The sequence below is a fragment of the Bos indicus genome, chromosome 3 (genome assembly GCF_029378745.1).
Source record: "Bos indicus isolate NIAB-ARS_2022 breed Sahiwal x Tharparkar chromosome 3, NIAB-ARS_B.indTharparkar_mat_pri_1.0, whole genome shotgun sequence".
Classification (NCBI taxonomy): domain Eukaryota; kingdom Metazoa; phylum Chordata; class Mammalia; order Artiodactyla; family Bovidae; genus Bos; species Bos indicus.
Genome location: NC_091762.1, coordinates 103,984,162 through 103,999,943, shown reverse-complemented (window position 1 = coordinate 103,999,943; position 15,782 = coordinate 103,984,162). Strand labels below are relative to the sequence as shown.

General features: G+C 43.4%; 1 protein-coding gene across 6 annotated transcripts in view; it reads right to left on the bottom strand.

Moving 5' to 3' along the window:
- Window positions 1–15,782, bottom strand: part of ZMYND12 (zinc finger MYND-type containing 12) — a 34,731-nt gene that overhangs the window by 9,743 nt on the left and 9,206 nt on the right. For 4 of the 6 annotated variants that reach the window (XR_011565925.1, XM_070786732.1, XM_019957711.2 and 1 more), the window contains exons 2-4: window positions 12,988–13,129; window positions 11,379–11,550; window positions 117–286 (exon numbers count right to left, since the gene is read on the bottom strand). Coding sequence is in view for 5 of the 6 variants with exons in the window: in XM_019957711.2 (XP_019813270.1) it covers window positions 117–286; window positions 11,379–11,550; window positions 12,988–13,129 (484 nt within the window). In the remaining variant the exon portion in view is untranslated. The remainder of the gene's footprint in view (window positions 1–116; window positions 287–11,378; window positions 11,551–12,987; window positions 13,130–15,782) is intronic. The other 2 variants (XM_070786734.1, XM_070786733.1) reach the window with 1 other exon arrangement.

Here is a 15,782-nt window from a genome sequence, read left to right as displayed (position 1 = left end):
ATAGTTGGAAACAGAAAGTTTCAGAGAAACGCTCAGTAAAAAGAAAACAGCAATAAACAACAACCAAACAGAGGTGTTCGCAGATACATTCAGGTGTCGTAATTTAGCTTGTTTACATCATTGGCCAGATGATAGCGGGCTTCCTCGTAGTTTTCCTTAGCCATGTAGAGAAGTCCCAGGTTCCGATGCAGTAAGGAGTGGATGGCATAACTACATTCGGTTGATTTGAGGACTGTCCACTGAGCTTGGGATAGATATTCCTCAGCCTGGACGACCCGGCCCAGACCTGCCCAAAAGAAATAAAGATTGTAATTCATATCCTGGCCAGAGAACACATGTTGAAAGATGAGTCATCACCCATTCACTCATTTACTCATTGACTTAAAATACTGATTGACACAAAAAACCTGTACCTGAATGTTTTTAGCAGCCGATTCATAATAGCCAAAATATAGAATTTAAATGTCCACCAACTGGTGCGTAAATATACAAAATATGGTCTTTCCATATTTGTGAGTGGCATATCATTCAGGCACAAAAGGAATGAAGCACTGATACATACTACAACACAGATGAACCTTGAAAATACTGTACTGAGTGAAAGAAGTCAGAGACAAAAAGCCACATATTGTACGATTCCATTAATGTGAAATTTCTAGAATAGGTAAATTCATAGCGACAGAAAGTGGATTAGTAACTGGCCAGGGACTGTACTCCAATATTTTGGCCACCAGATGTGAAGAGCCGCCTAATTGGAAAAGACCCTGATGCTGGGAAAGATTGAAGGCAGGAGGAGAAGGGGACGACAGAGGATGAGATGATTGGATGGCATCACCCACTCAATGGACGTGAGTGTGAGAAAACTCCAGGAGATAGTGAAGGACAGGGAAGCCTGGCATGCTGCAGTTCATGGGGTCGCAGAGGGTAGGACATGACTGAGCAACTGAACAGCAAAAACAGGGACTGTAGGCATGGGGACTGAGGTGTGACTGCCGATGGTATTGGGTTTCATTTTGGGGTAACAAAAATGTTCCTGCATTAGATGTGATAATGGTTGCACAATCTTGTGAATATACTAAAGCTACAGAATGGTACTTTAGAAGGGTGAATTTTATGGTACATGGACTATATCTCAATTTTAAAATATATGTATATTCATATTCAATACCTTCCATGTGCCTTGTGTGAAGTGATAGGAATTCAAGGATGAAATTTTACAGGGAACGAATGAGTGACATGGAAACAAGAATATTCATTGTTGTTGTTCAGTCGCTCAGTCGTGTCCAACTCTTTGTGACCCCATGGACTGCAGCATGCAAGGCTTCCCTGTCCTTTACCATCTTTCAGAGTTTGCTCAAACTCATGTCCAGTGAGTCAGTGATGCCATCCAACCATCTTCTCCTCTGTTGTCCCCTTCTCCTCCTGCCTTCAGTCTTTCCCAGCATCAGGGTCTTTTCTAATGAGTCAGCTCTTCACATCAGGTGGCCAAAGTTTTGGAGCTTCAGCTTCAGCATCAGTCCTTCCAATGAATATTCAGGACTGATTTCCTTTAGGATTGACTGGTTTGATCTCCTTGCAGTCCAAGGGACTCTCGAGAGTCTTCTCCAACACCACACACAGTTCAAAAGCAAAAATTCTTCAATGCTCAGCCTTCTTTATGGTCCAACTCTCACATTCATACATGACTACTGGAAAAACCATAGCTTTGACCAAGCAGACCATTGTTGGCAAGGCAATGCCTCTGCTTTTTAATATGCTGTCTAGGTTGGTCACAGCTTTTCTTCCAAGGAGCAAGCATCTTCTAATTTCATGGCTGCAGTCACCATCTGAAGTGATTTTGGAGCCCAGGAAAATAAAGTCTGTCACTGTTTCCATTGTTCCCCTTTGTATTTGCCATGAAGTGATGGGACCAGATGCCATGATCTTAGTGTTTTAAATGTTGAGTTTTAAGCCAGCTTTTTCACTCTCTTCTTTCACCTTTGTCAAGAGGCTCTTTAGTTCTTCGTTTTCTGCCATAAGGGTGGTGTCATCTGCATATATGAGGTTATTTCTCCCAGAAATCTTTATTCTAGCTTGTGTTTCATCTAGCCTGGCATTTCACATGATGTACTCTGCTTATAAGTTAAATAAGCAGGGTGCCATAATCTAGCCTTGACATACTATTTTCCCAATTTGGAATCAGTCCATTGTTCAATGACCAGTTCTAACTGTTGCTTCTTGACCTGCATACAAGTTTCTTAGGAGGCAGGTAAGGTGGTCTGGTATTCTCATCTTTTTTAACAATTTTGCACAGTTCTTTCTGATCCACACAGTCAAATGCTTTAGCATAATGAAGCAGAAATAGATGTTTTTCTGGAATTCTCTTGGTTTTTCTATGATCCAGTGGGTGTTGGCAGTTTGATTTCTGGTTCCTCTGCCTTTTCTAAATCCAGCTTGAACTTCTGGAAGTTCTTGTTCACGTACTGTCAAAGCCTCGCTTGGAGAATTTTGAGCATTACTTTGCTAGTTGTAAGATGAGTGAAATTTTGTGGTAGTTTGAACATTCTTTGGCACTGCCTTTCTTTGGGGTTAGAATGAAAACTGACCTTTTCCAGTCCTGTAGCCACTGCTGAGTTTTCCAAATTTGCTGACATATTGAGTGCATCACTTTAACAGCATCATTTTTTAGGATTTGAAATAGCTCAGCTGGAATTCCATCACCACTACTAGGTTTGCTCATAGTGTAAATAAGTACATTATTATATTTGTAATATATACTAGTATATTCATAATATCTGTAGTATATTCCTAATATAGTATAAATGCAATCATAGTAACATTATAAGGTTTTCAAGTAGAACAAAATTGTTTAGTCACTAAGTTGTGTCTGACTCTTTTTTGACCCCATGGACTATAGCCCACCAGTCTTCTAGGTCCATGAAATTTCCCAGGCAAGAATACCATAGTGGGTTGCCATTTCCTTCTCCAGAGGATCTTTCCAACCCAGCGATCAAACACACATCTCTTGCATCCCCTGCATTGGCAGATGGATTCTTTACCACTGAGCCACCAGGGAAGTGTTTAATTCTATGGGTAGGGTAGAGGGGGACAATGGAGTGGAGAGAGGCATGGTCAGCGCTTTGGACTGAATGTTTGTGTCTCCTCAAAATTCATATATTGGAGCTCTAATCCCCAGTGAGATGGTAATTGGAAGTTGAGCCTCTGGGAGTTAATTCGATTATGAGGGTAGAGCCCTCATAAATGGGATTAGTGCGCTTACAAGAAGAGACATGAGAGAGATGATCTCGCTTTTGGCCTTGTGAAGATACACCAAGAGAAGGCAGCTGTCAGCAAGTTAGGAATTGGATTCTTACCAGATGCCAGCTCTGCTGGCACCTTGATCTTGAACTTGTAGCCTCTAGAACCGTGAGAAATAAATGTTTGTTTAAGTCATCCAGTCTATGGTATTTTTTATACCAACCAAGCTAAGATAGAAAAGTCTAAGCTAGGCTTGGAAGATGATTATGTTTTCCAGATAAAGAAAAGAGGGCATCCCAGGCAGAATGAACACATACGCAAAGCCTAGAGATATGAAGTAGTATGCTGTGTTTAGAGAATTATACGTTTTTCTGTGAAGCCAGAGCACAGAGTATAAGGGATCGAGTGGCAGGGAATGAGTAAAGAGGCAGGCAGGGCACAGATCATGGAGGGCTTAGTAAGTCATGCCAAGGAGCTTGCTGCATGGGGATAAAAATTAGAGAAATTTCAGAAAGGGAGAAAGAACTGGATTTAGATTTAGAAGAATCCTCTGGAACTGTGTGGAGGAGAGATCAGAGGGGAAGAGGAAGAGTAAAACACTCATCCAAAGACTTTTGAAATAGTTCCAGCAAGTACTTGAAGCCAGAACTAAGGCAGTGAATAAGGATGGAGAAAATAAAAAAAGACATTTAGGAGCTAGAATGATTTTGGTGGTTAACCATGTCACATGGTTAAGTGAAAGTCACCTTTATTTCTGATAGTCAGATATTCTCGACACCTAAACCTTTTTGTTTAGCTGTAAAGATATATAACAGTTTCCTGCCTACCTCCTGCTTGCCTCCTAGGGAGATTGTGAGAACCGAACAGAAAACTACTCTGAGGGCATCTGCAGAGCAGGAGGCACGACCTCACATGGAATGAAGTATTCCATGTGCTGAAAGCTGCAGGAGAAATGGTATCAGTAAAGGGTCGGAAGATGAGGACCCAGACCCCTCCAAAGTCAACCTTCTGTTCTTGGCACTTCCTCCCAGGCATACTTCATATGTAAGCACTGCTTTATTCTAGTCGTAATCATACGGCACTGAATTACTGGAGGAGAGGTGAGGAAGAAGCAGTCAACAAGAAGCAGCAAGTAATTTTGCCTGAGTGATGCTCACACTAAAATTGGAAAACATTAGAATCGAGAAGTCTTGGCCCAGGATCCTGGCTCATGTTAATTAAATAGACAAGTCACATTTTCCAACTGGATTTTGTCTAAAAATTAAGAGCTTTAGACTGAGGCTTTCTCAAATTTAAAGAAGCAAATGACTCCTGGCTAAGATGTTTGCGTACATATGTACTCAGTCATTAAGTCATGCCCGACTCTTTGGGATCCCATGGACTATAGTTCGCCAGGCTCCCCTGTCCATGGGACTTTCCAGGCAAGAATACTGGAGTGGCTTGCCATTTCCTCCGCCTGGGGATCTTCTCAGCCCAGGGATTGAACCTGTGTCTCCTGCAGTGGCAGGCAGATTCTTCACTGAGCCACCTGGGAAATCTAGCTAAGATGTTTAAGCTCAGGAAAAAATTGGTAGACGGTATTGATATCTATCGAAAATTTAAATATTTCATGTCCAGTTCTCATTTACGGAGATATTGCTGGAAAAAGAAGGCCCCTAGGCCAAGCTGAACCACATTTAAACAAGGATCAGTACCAAAGGAAAAAGGGTATGTGCGAGAAAAAAAAAAGGACAAGGCTGCAAATTCAGAGAGCAGGATATAATGAGGTGAGCAGATCAAGCTGTGACAAGCAGGTCGGAATTAAGACTGTGACCCATGAGTGGGTGAGCTCAGGCATGCCCTCCTCCATACAGTGCTTACCTAGAGAGGTGCAGGGATAGAGTGGAGGTAACAGAGACATCAGGAAGGGAGACTATCCTACAGGGCAATTTGCAGAGCATACACAGTAGAGAGAGAAAGGATGGCCAGTTAAGGAACAGTGGTACTTGTCTCAAGGGGGAGTCAGCAGGCTTACATTGGGTTGTGGAGATCCAAGATATATTATGTGGAAGATTTTGCAGGACTTGGTGCTGAAAGTAAAGAAGCCCAGAATAAAAGTCACGAATAATTCAAAGGTGTGGCTGGGAAGCGCCCAGGGGAAGAAAAAGGAATCAGCATTTAATGAGGGCCTGCCTTACACTATGCCTTCCACTAGCCTTCCACCAGGCGAGGCCACCTGCATCTGTGATTACATCTGCAAACAACCCTGCAAAAGAAATATCAGAGGAGGAAACTGCATGCCTTCAGTTAATCTAAGTTCATCAGATCTGTCCAGTGTCTACCAGTCTGCCAGACGCTCATTGCATGCTGCAGTCCTGACCTTAAGGAGTTTACCGTCCAGTGAAATCATTACACAATAAAGAAACAAAAAGTGAAGCGCTAGGAAGGAAATGAACAGCTGTTGCTGCTGCTGCTAAGTCGCTTCAGTAGTGTACAGTTATCAAAAAAGGCAGGGAGTGGAGAAGGAAATGGCAACCCACTCCAGTATTCTTGCCTGGAGAATCCCATGGACGGAGGAGCCTGGTGGGCTATAGTCCACGGGGTCGCAAAGAGTCGGACACGACTGAGCGACTTCACTTTCACTTTCCCTTTCCCTTTAAGATTCTGGTGATCCACCTCGGTTGCTGAGTGTTTCACCAGTCGATTCCTCTTTATTGCTGCCTAGCTTTCCACTGTATGGATGTGCCACAGTTTGATGCGCATTTACCCACCGAGGGACAGCTGGGTGGTTTCCAGTTTTTGCCTGTTATGAATAAAGTGGCTGTGGACATTCATGTACAAAAAAAAAAAAAAAAAAGGCAGGGAGAAACCTACTTTGGATGATTACAGGAGACATCTCTGAGAAGGTGGTGTTTAAGCAGATGCCTGAAGGTTGAACGGAATCAGCCATGTAAGAGGGAGAAACAAGCATTCCAGGCAATGTGTAAGAGAGCCCTAAGGTAAGAAAAAGCTCGATGACTGGGATCCCACGACTAGTGAGGAGGTGAAATTTAAACCTAGGTTCTCCCAGTTCCAAAGTGCTGACTAGAGTGAGAGAAGATGAATAAAGTGGCTCCTCTTTGAAGTATTACTAAAAATGTCATTTTCCAGAGGGTTAAAATTCCAAAGTTTTACTTAAAAAAAGACGAATGCCTATAATTTTTCCACTCCAGTCTGGAGGAATTTCTAAGATGGGAGAGGAATGTAGGGGGTGGGGGGCACATGATTTATTTAGACTTTCAAAAAGGTTGGCAAGGTTATAAATCAGTAATGGTGGGAGTTATAATGAAACCTTCCATCTAGACAGCACTTTCCTGCTTGCAAAGCACTTTCATGTTCATGACACACAAATTCATTTAATCCTCAAAACAGTCCTGTGAAGACGACTCAGGTTCAACAAATGCTTACATAGTTCCCATTTAGGTGTCAGGTCCTGTGAGAGGGTTTCTGAGTGCCTTCTCTACACTAAGTACTGTTCTGGATGTAAAGACACTATGATGAGTAAGAATATGCTGCTGCTGCTAAGTCGCTTCAGTCATGTCCGACTCTGTGCGACCCCATAGACGGCAGCCCGCCAGGCTCCGCCGTCCCTGGGATTCTCCAGGCAAGAATGCTGGAGTGGGTTACCATTTCCTTCTCCAATGCATGAAAGTGAAAAGTGAAAGTGAAGTCGCTCAGTCGTGTCCGACTCTTCGCAACCCCATGGACTGCAGCCTACCAGGCTCCTCCGTCCATGGGATTTTCCAGGCAAGAAAGAGTACTGGAGTACTCATTGCCTTCTCCAGAGTAAGAATATACACAGCCCCAGTTCTCCCTGAACTTATGGTCGATCGCAGGAGAGGGACTTGAATTAAATAAGCTCATCAACAATGTTGTTCGTGTTTAATTGCTAAGTCGTGTCAGATTCTCTTGCAACCCCATACACTGTAGCCCGCCAGGTTTCTCTCTCCATGGGATTTCCCAGGCAAGAAAAATGGGATGGGCCACCATTTCCTTCTCCAGGGGATCTTTCCAACCCAGGGATCAACCTCGCATCTCCTGCATTGGCAGGCAGATTCTTTACCGCTGAGCCACCATGGAAGCCCCATCAACAAATGTATAATTATTATCAAGGTAAGTGCCCAGAAAAAAGAAAGATGTTTCTAACTGCATACACAAAAAAAGAGAATCGACTCAGTCTAGGAGCTTGGGAAAGGGTTCTAGACGGGAGTGGTGACTCAAGCTGAGCCTGAAGGATGAATAGGAGTTAGTCAGGTGAGGGGGAGGGGAGGAGAAGTGGGGAGAGTAGCTAGAGAAGAACCTTCCAGAACAAGGAAGCATCGAAGTGCCAACGAGAGAAGGCCAACACAGCCGAAAGGGAGAGAGAAGATGAGAGGTGAGGTGAGAGAATTCATAAAGGCTGGACCAAGCATGGGCTCATAGGTTGCTTTAGGAACTTGGTCTTTATTTATTGGAGTGAGTTGGTCACATTTTGTTTAGAGACCAGATTAGAGGGCAGCCAGGGAAGATTGCGGAGGCCAGTTGGCAGGGAGAAATTCAGATGAGAGATGATAGGATTTAGGCTAGGGTGACCTTTCCAATATTCCATAGCTAGTCAGTGTCAGAGATAAACAGAGCCTAAGCTGTACTTCCTTGTCCAGCGGTCTTCCACTACTTATGGAGGAGGGACAGGCCAGAATGGGGAGTCGGACCAAAGCAGGGTAAAAAGGGTATTTTTGCAGCTAAGTGGCCTGGGATGAAGAGTCAGAGTGCAAACCAGTGAGGAGGGGGTCCATGCAGAAGAGGCATCCCAGAATAAGGAGTCAGAGCCCACAAAAGGAGAAGAGGGCATCTGAAGGGGAAAGAATAGGATTAGAAATGGGAGGTTAACTCATACAGGGTAACAGATTAAATATATAGATACGTCAGTGAAAATGGAAGCCAACATTCTCACCATCAGAGAGGAGAACTACAAATATAAAATGGGAGAAAATGAGATTGAACCCTGTGGATTTAAATGTAGTCCTAGGGACCCAAGATCATGTATAGAAACAGACGTAGAGAGAGAGAGATAAAGAAATTTAGAAATAATGTGTATATACATGTACACATTCAGTTCAGTTCAGTCGCTCAGTCGTGTCCGACTCTTTGCAACCGCATGAACCACAGCACGCCAGGCCTCCCTGTCTATCACCAGCTCCCGGAGTTTACCCAAACTCATGTGCATCGAGTCAGTGATGCCATCCAGCCATCTCATCCTCTGTCGTCCCCTTCTCCTCCTACCCCCAATCCCTCCCAGCATCAGGGTCTTTTCTAATGAGTCAGCTCTTTGCATGAGGTGGTCAAATTACTGGAGTTTGAGCTCCAGCATCAGTCCTTCTAGTGAACACCCAGGATTGATCTCCTTTAGGATGGACTGGTTGGATCTCCTTGCAGTCCAAGGGACTCGCAAGAGTCCTCTCCAACACCACAGTTTAAAAGCATCAATTCATATACACATTATCATACATATATTTCCTAATTCTGTCCACTGAGAAGCCTGGGAATAGCCATACCTCACTAGCAATGAGTATGTCTAGTGCACAATTCGTGGCTTCTAAATTCCATTTTCCACTAAAAGAAATCAGGGCTCCTTGCAGATAGGTTCCAGAAAGCAGGAAAAGTGATCAAAGAACAATGGGGAGGGAATTCCCTGGCAGTTCAGTGGTTCAGTGCTAATGGGGGACTTCTCTGATGGCTCAGACGGTAAAGAATCTGCCTGCAATGCAGGAGACCCTGATTCAGTTCCTGGGTCAGGAAGATCCCCTGGAGAAAGGCATGGCAACCCACTCCAATACTCTTGCCTGAAAAACCCTATGATAAAGGAGCCGGGTGAGCTACAGTCCATGGGTTGCAAAGAATCGGACACTGCTGAGCAACTAACACTTTCACTTTGACTTTTCAGTGCTAATGGATTCTATGCTTTCTCTGCTGAGGGCACAGGTTCTATCTCTGGTCAGGGAACTAAGATCCTGCAAGCCTCACAGCCACACACACGCACACACACAACCTCCCAAAAAAACAAACAAGAAAGAAAGAAAGAGAACAATGGGGATGTGTCAAGGAAACACAGAAGCCAGTGTGATGGGCTGCCACTTGCCAAATCAAGGACAGTTTGAACATCAAATTAAAGATACTAATGGATTGTAACCCATTAAATAAAATAGGAAAACAAAGGTCCATGGTGATATAAATATTCACTGAAAGTTTGCTGAGGAATGGGATATTTATATAGTTTCAAATACCTCTCTATAACTTATCGATTGCAAAGAGAGGAAAGATTAACTTTACAGAGAAGCCTGACAGATACCACCTTAATAAAGTAACTTGAACATCATCAATAATGGAACAAACTAAAAACATGTGCCAACTTCTAGGATGAGATGAGAAGAATACAGCGTCACTTCTGTGATATTCCTGCCAAAGACATATCACCTGAGTCCAGTCATGGAGAAATGTCAGAAAAACTCAAATTGAAGGACATATTATAAAATAATTGGCCTTTAATCTTGAAAAGTGTCAACATGGTAAACATCAAGGAAAGCTTGAGAAACTATTCCAGAATGAAGGAGACTAAAGAGCCGAGGCAACAAAATGAGACTGTGATTCTGGGCTCTGTCCTTTTGCTATAAAAATGTGATTGAGACAATTGGAAAAAGCTGAATGGGGTCTGCTTAGTAGACAATCGTCAATAATGACTGTACTGTGGTTATGAAGGAGACATCTTTGTAGGAAATGCACACTGAAGTAGTCAAGGTACATAGGGCGTCAGGTACGCAGCTTACTCTCAGATAGCCTAGGGGGAAAGTCCTTTATAGTATTTCCAACTGTTTTACTTTTTTAAAAGTTTAAAAAAAAAAATAATAATGGCTGCTGAGATATACAAAACAGTAGTACAGTATTGAAGGCAAAAGGAGAAGAGGGCAGCAGAGGATGAGATGGTTAGATAGCATCACCAACTCAGTGGACATGAAGCTGAGCAAACTTGGGGAGATAGTGGAGGACAGAGGAGCCCGGCATGCCACAGTCCATGAGGTCACAAAGAATCGGAAACAAGACTTAGCGACTGAACAACCAAACAGTACCTAAAATGCTGTAGATGCTCAAAAATGTTCATCCCCCTTGAAAACGCTAATTCCCCTCTTGTAGTAACCGCCCTGTGTGCTGTCTGCTAAGTCTGTGCTCGCTGCTCTCAGAATTGCCTCTCCCGTCAGTAGGAGCAGGTTCCTAATTTTGTCTGAACTGTGTGACTCCAACACAAAGGTAGATACAGATGGATACCACACTCGAGCTGAGTCAACACGATTCTTTTTTTCAGGAATTTAACATTGGAAATTAGATGCTAATTAGTTTCTGTTACCCACCTTGAACCTGGAGGATGTGTAAATTCAATGTAAATTCAGCTACATATGATATTTTGAGGTAGCTGTCTTCTGTGTAAGCAGAGGGTAGAAAAAGCTTGTCTGTAGAGATGGAAAATAAAGCAGAATGCAGAGAGAAACAGAGACAAGACCCAAGAGAGAGAAACAACACTAACCTTGGCTTCTTATAGCATTCAGAGTTTAGTATCTCACAAAGCCTCCCTTCCTTTAGGACACTTAGTGTCCTAATAAATTTCCTCCTTTTGCTAAGGCCAGCTAGCATGGATATGAGTCAGTTATAACCAAAAGTCCATGACATCTCCTTCCCCACCTTGTGCCAAACTTTACAGCAATCCCGTTCTTCCACAAAATGTGTCTTGGTGCCATTGCCAGAGCTGGACATTTTGGCCATTAATATGACCCAATATGGACTTACCTGGTGGCTCAGCAGTAAAGAATCCGCCTACAATGCAGGAGATTGCCTGCAATGCAGAAGATGTGGATTTGATCTCTGGGTTGGGAAGATTCTCTGGAAAAGGAAATGGCAACCCACTCCAGTATTCTTGCCTGGAAAATCCCATGGACAGAGGAGACTACAGTTCTGTAGTCTCTGTAGCCCACAGGTGGGCTTCAGTTCATGGGGTCGCAAGAGTTGGGCAGGACTTATTTACTAAACCACCACCATCATGACTCAATATAGCACTTCTTACTGGTTCCAGGGGGTCTCTAGTCAGCTTCACTTACCAAGACTGGCTTCAGCCAACAGCAAGTAAGCAGGCACTAGCTCAACTGAACTCAGGCCGTGCACATTCATGCGAAAGCGAAGAGAGTGCAAAGCTGCCGGGACAGCATCTTCATGTTTTCCTTCAAAGATATATTTCTGGGCAACAGTGTAACAGAGTTCAATCAAATGCTTCTGTGGAAGAAAAAATGAGGCTATCTGAGACATCTAAGGGTAAAAGGTAATGGTGGCTATAGGTATCCCTGGAGATAAGGGCAACACCTAACAACCTGGTCAAGAGCCCATAGTGAGCCTGACCACATTGAGGTGGACTTGAGACCCAAAATAGGTGATTAGAAAGGAAAACTCTGGACTGTGAGTTCCTGTGACGATCCAAGGTCCAGGGACAAGGATCTTTTCATCATAGGTCAGTACTTGGCATGAATGAGTGCTCAATATAAAATTATTAAATGAATATTATTATGTTCTTAATAAAATTTTAGTTTAGCAAAACTGTAATGTTTCGGGACAGTTTAAAACTTTCTGCCTTTCTGAGTTAATTTTGAGACAAACATATTTTTCCTTCTGTAATTATCCTGCTTAGCTAATATTAGAAATAACTTTGACTCTTCATCATTCTAAAGCCGCTCTCAAGGTGTCACTATACTAAAATCAATGAATCTTTTGAGATTTATGGCTTATAAAGCATTATTTTTTCAGAATAACTGAGATGCTATCAATGCCATAATAATAATTTTCTCAATCTCCTTTATTTATTAACTAGTATATTCATACATCATTTCTTGACCTTCTACTATGTGCCTAGGCTCTTATCACATACTTAGCATGTTAGGGAGCTATGGCTGAATTTTGTAACCCCAAAATTCATAAGATTTATAAAGATTTTTGTTGTTGTTGATGTGGACCATTTTTATAGCCTTTATTGAATTTGTTACAATATTGCTTCTGTTTTACATTTTGGTTTTTTGGCCATGAGGCATGCAGGAACTTAGTTCCCTGACCAGGGATGGAACATGTACCTCCTGTACTGAGAGGCAAAGTCTTAACAACTGGACCACCAGAGAAGTCCCCAAAATTCATATGATGAAGCCTTATGAATGGGCCTGCATTTGGAGATAGGGCTTTTTAAAGAGGCAATCAAATTAAAATGAGGTAATGGGGTATCACCTAATCCAATCTAGTGGCGGCTTTATTAGGGGAGGAAATTTGGACCCCAGGGATGTGTGCACACAGAGGAAAGACCACAGGAGGACACAGCAAGAAGGCGGCCGTCTGCAAGCCAAGGGGAGAGGCCTCAGAAGAAATCAACCCTGCTGACAACCTACCATTGGTCTTGGACTTCCAGCCTCCAGAACTGTGAGAAAATAAATTTCTGTTGTTCAAGGCCCCCATCTGTGGTACTTGGTTATGGCAGCAGCTCTAGGAAGCTAATACTGCAGTGATTCAGCAAATTTGCAGAGAACTGACTGAACGGAACTGAGGGCATAAAGACATAAAACCACACCTCTGCCTTCAGAGGTTGCAGTTCAGTGGCCTTGCACAGTCCCTCCTTTCACTGGGGCCGCTGTGCTGCACCCCTGACTTAAACCTGCAGCGTCCCACAGGCCCTACCTGCCGCTGCTGCAGCTGCTGCAGGCCATGCTGCCGTTCTTCCTCCGAGTTGTAGAAGGGCATGGAGGTGCGCAGGGGAATCAGGAGCTGACATATCTTCTCGTGGATGCTGCCCCAATCAGCTCTTTGATGAACCACACCACTGACAAAGGAAACACAACTTCGTTATCTCTACTTTGGGCTTGACCGCAGATTCTCCTGACCCTACTGCTGGCCAGGCCCTAGGGACTAGAAGAGTAAGCTCAACACAGACCAGGTAGGGAGCCTAAAGCCATTTCTGACAAAACTTGCTCTTCCTTCACATGGTGACTGGGTGGTGTAAAGACCAGGGGTGTGTGGGAGGAGTGGGGGGAGGATATTTCTGCAGGCCGTTAGGTGGTGATGCTGTCTCTGCCTATTCTGCTTTTGTTCTTCATTAGTAACAACAAAGACAACGTTAACACTGTAATGGTCTAAGGTCATTTTCAAAATATCTGAACGCTGAAGCTGATGAATGTAAGGAACTTTTCTTAGGGAAAGGCGCGAGCCTCTCAAGAGGCTCTCGGAGACACTTTCCTTACAGCTGGGGCGTGGCTGGGAAGAGCACCATTTGCGTCTTCTGTGCTGGGGCTGGGCGGGGGGCAGGGGGCGGGCATTCGCATGGAACACACTGTGAATCTCCTCCAATCCTAGCGGCGCAACAGGTGGTCTCACAAGTAACTGTTCAACTTTTTGCAAACAAACAAACAAAAAAAAAAATATTATTTTTTTAAACGTAAGGAAGCATGGGTATGGAGAGTAAGTAGCTACTCTAGGCCCGTATTCCAAAGCCAGTATGTTTTAGCTCTCCAGAGAAAAGCCTTGTGGCAGTTTAGTTTACGGCCTTTCTGACTGTTTTATGTGCATATTTAATATTTTTTAAACACTTAATTGGACAGCACAAATATAGAACGTTTGCATCACTACAGAAACATTCTATTGGACAGCACTTTGACAGAGTCCACTCCCATTCCTTTTATTTTTTTAAATGGCCACACCATGCAGCCTGCAGGATCTAAATTCCCCAACGAAGGAAAGCGCCACTGGAGCACCAGAGCCCAGGGAAGGGACAGGGAAAGTAACAAACCACTGGACCAGTAGGAAATTCCCTCCCATTCCTTACACAATTTCCTCTATGAACGACTCCTGTTGCAGTGAAAAGGAAAAAGAGGAATGAGTTTTTCTTTCACTTTTCTGAGAATGAAGAAGAAAAAGAGAACAGTGAGCAGGCCTGAACATTCCTAGTTTTTATGGCAATTGTTGCTAATCTGTAACTGTTTGCTTTTCTGGCCCCTAACTCTGCAGGTGACTGCAGCTATGAAATCCATGAAATTAAGACGCTTTCTCCTTGGAAGAAAAGCTATGACAAACGTAGACAGCATGTTAAAAATAGACAGTGTTTGTCATCACTTTGCTGACAAAGGTCTTACATCATCAAAGCTATGGTTTTTCCAGTAGTCACATGTACAGATGTGAGAGTTGTGTGAGAACCATAAAGAAAGCTAAGCACTGAAGAACTGATGTCGTTGAACTACGGTGTTGGAGAAGACTCCTGAGAGTCCCTTGGGCTGCAAGGAGATCAAACCAGTCAATCCTAAAGGAAATCAACCCTGAATATTCATTGGAAGGACTGATGCTGAAGCTGAAGCTCCAATACTTTGGGCACCTGATGCAAAGCGTTGACTCATTAGAAATGACCCTGATGCTGGGAAAGACTGAGGGCAGGAGAAGAGGGTGACAGAGGATGAGATGATTCGATAGCCTCACCAACTCAATAGCCTTGAGTCTGAGCAAACTCCGGAAGATAGTGAAGGACAGGGAAACCTGGCATGCCACAGTCCGTGGGGTCAGAGAGTCAGACATGACTGAGCAACTGAACACCACCACCACCACCATATACAAAATAGACTCAAAATGGATGTAAGATCAGAAACCAAAAAGCTCCTAGAGGAAAACAGGCAGAATACTCTCTAACATAAATTGTAGCAATATTTTTCTTTGGATCTGTTTCCTAAAGCAAAGGAAATAAAAGCAAAAATAAACAAATGAGACCTAATGATACTTACAAGCTTTTGCATAGTAAAGGAAACCATTGACAAAATTAAAATACAACCTAATGAAGAGAAGAAAATATTTGCAAATTATGTGACCAATAGGGGATTCCAACCCAGGGATCGAACCCAGGTCTCCCGCATCACATGTAGACGCTTTACCATCTGAGCCACCAGGGAAGCCCAATAAGGGGTTAATATCCATCATATATAAATAACTCAAACAATTAAACATCAAAAAATAGCCCAATTTAAAAATAGGCAGAAGAACTGAGTAAATATATTTCCAAAGAGGACATCAGTTCAGTTCAGTTCAGTCCAGTCGCTCAGTCGTGTCCGACTCTTTGCGACCCCATGAATTGCAGCACGCCAGGCCTCCCTGTCCATGGCCAACTCCCAGAGTTCACTCAAACTCATGTCCATCGAGTTGGTGATGTCATCCAGCCATCTCATCCTCTGTCGTCCCCTTCTCCTCCTGCCCCCAATCCCTCCCAGCATCAGAGTCTTTTCCAATGAGTCAACTCTTCGCATGAGGTGGCCAAAGTATTGGAGTTTCAGCTTTAGCATCATTCCTTCCAAAGAACACCCAGGACTGATCTCCTTTAGAATGGACTGGTTGGATCTCCTTGCAGTCCAAGGGACTCTCAAGAGTCTTCTCCAATACCACAGTTCAAAAGCATCAATTCTTCGCGCTCAGCTTTCTTCACAGTCCAACTCTCACATCCA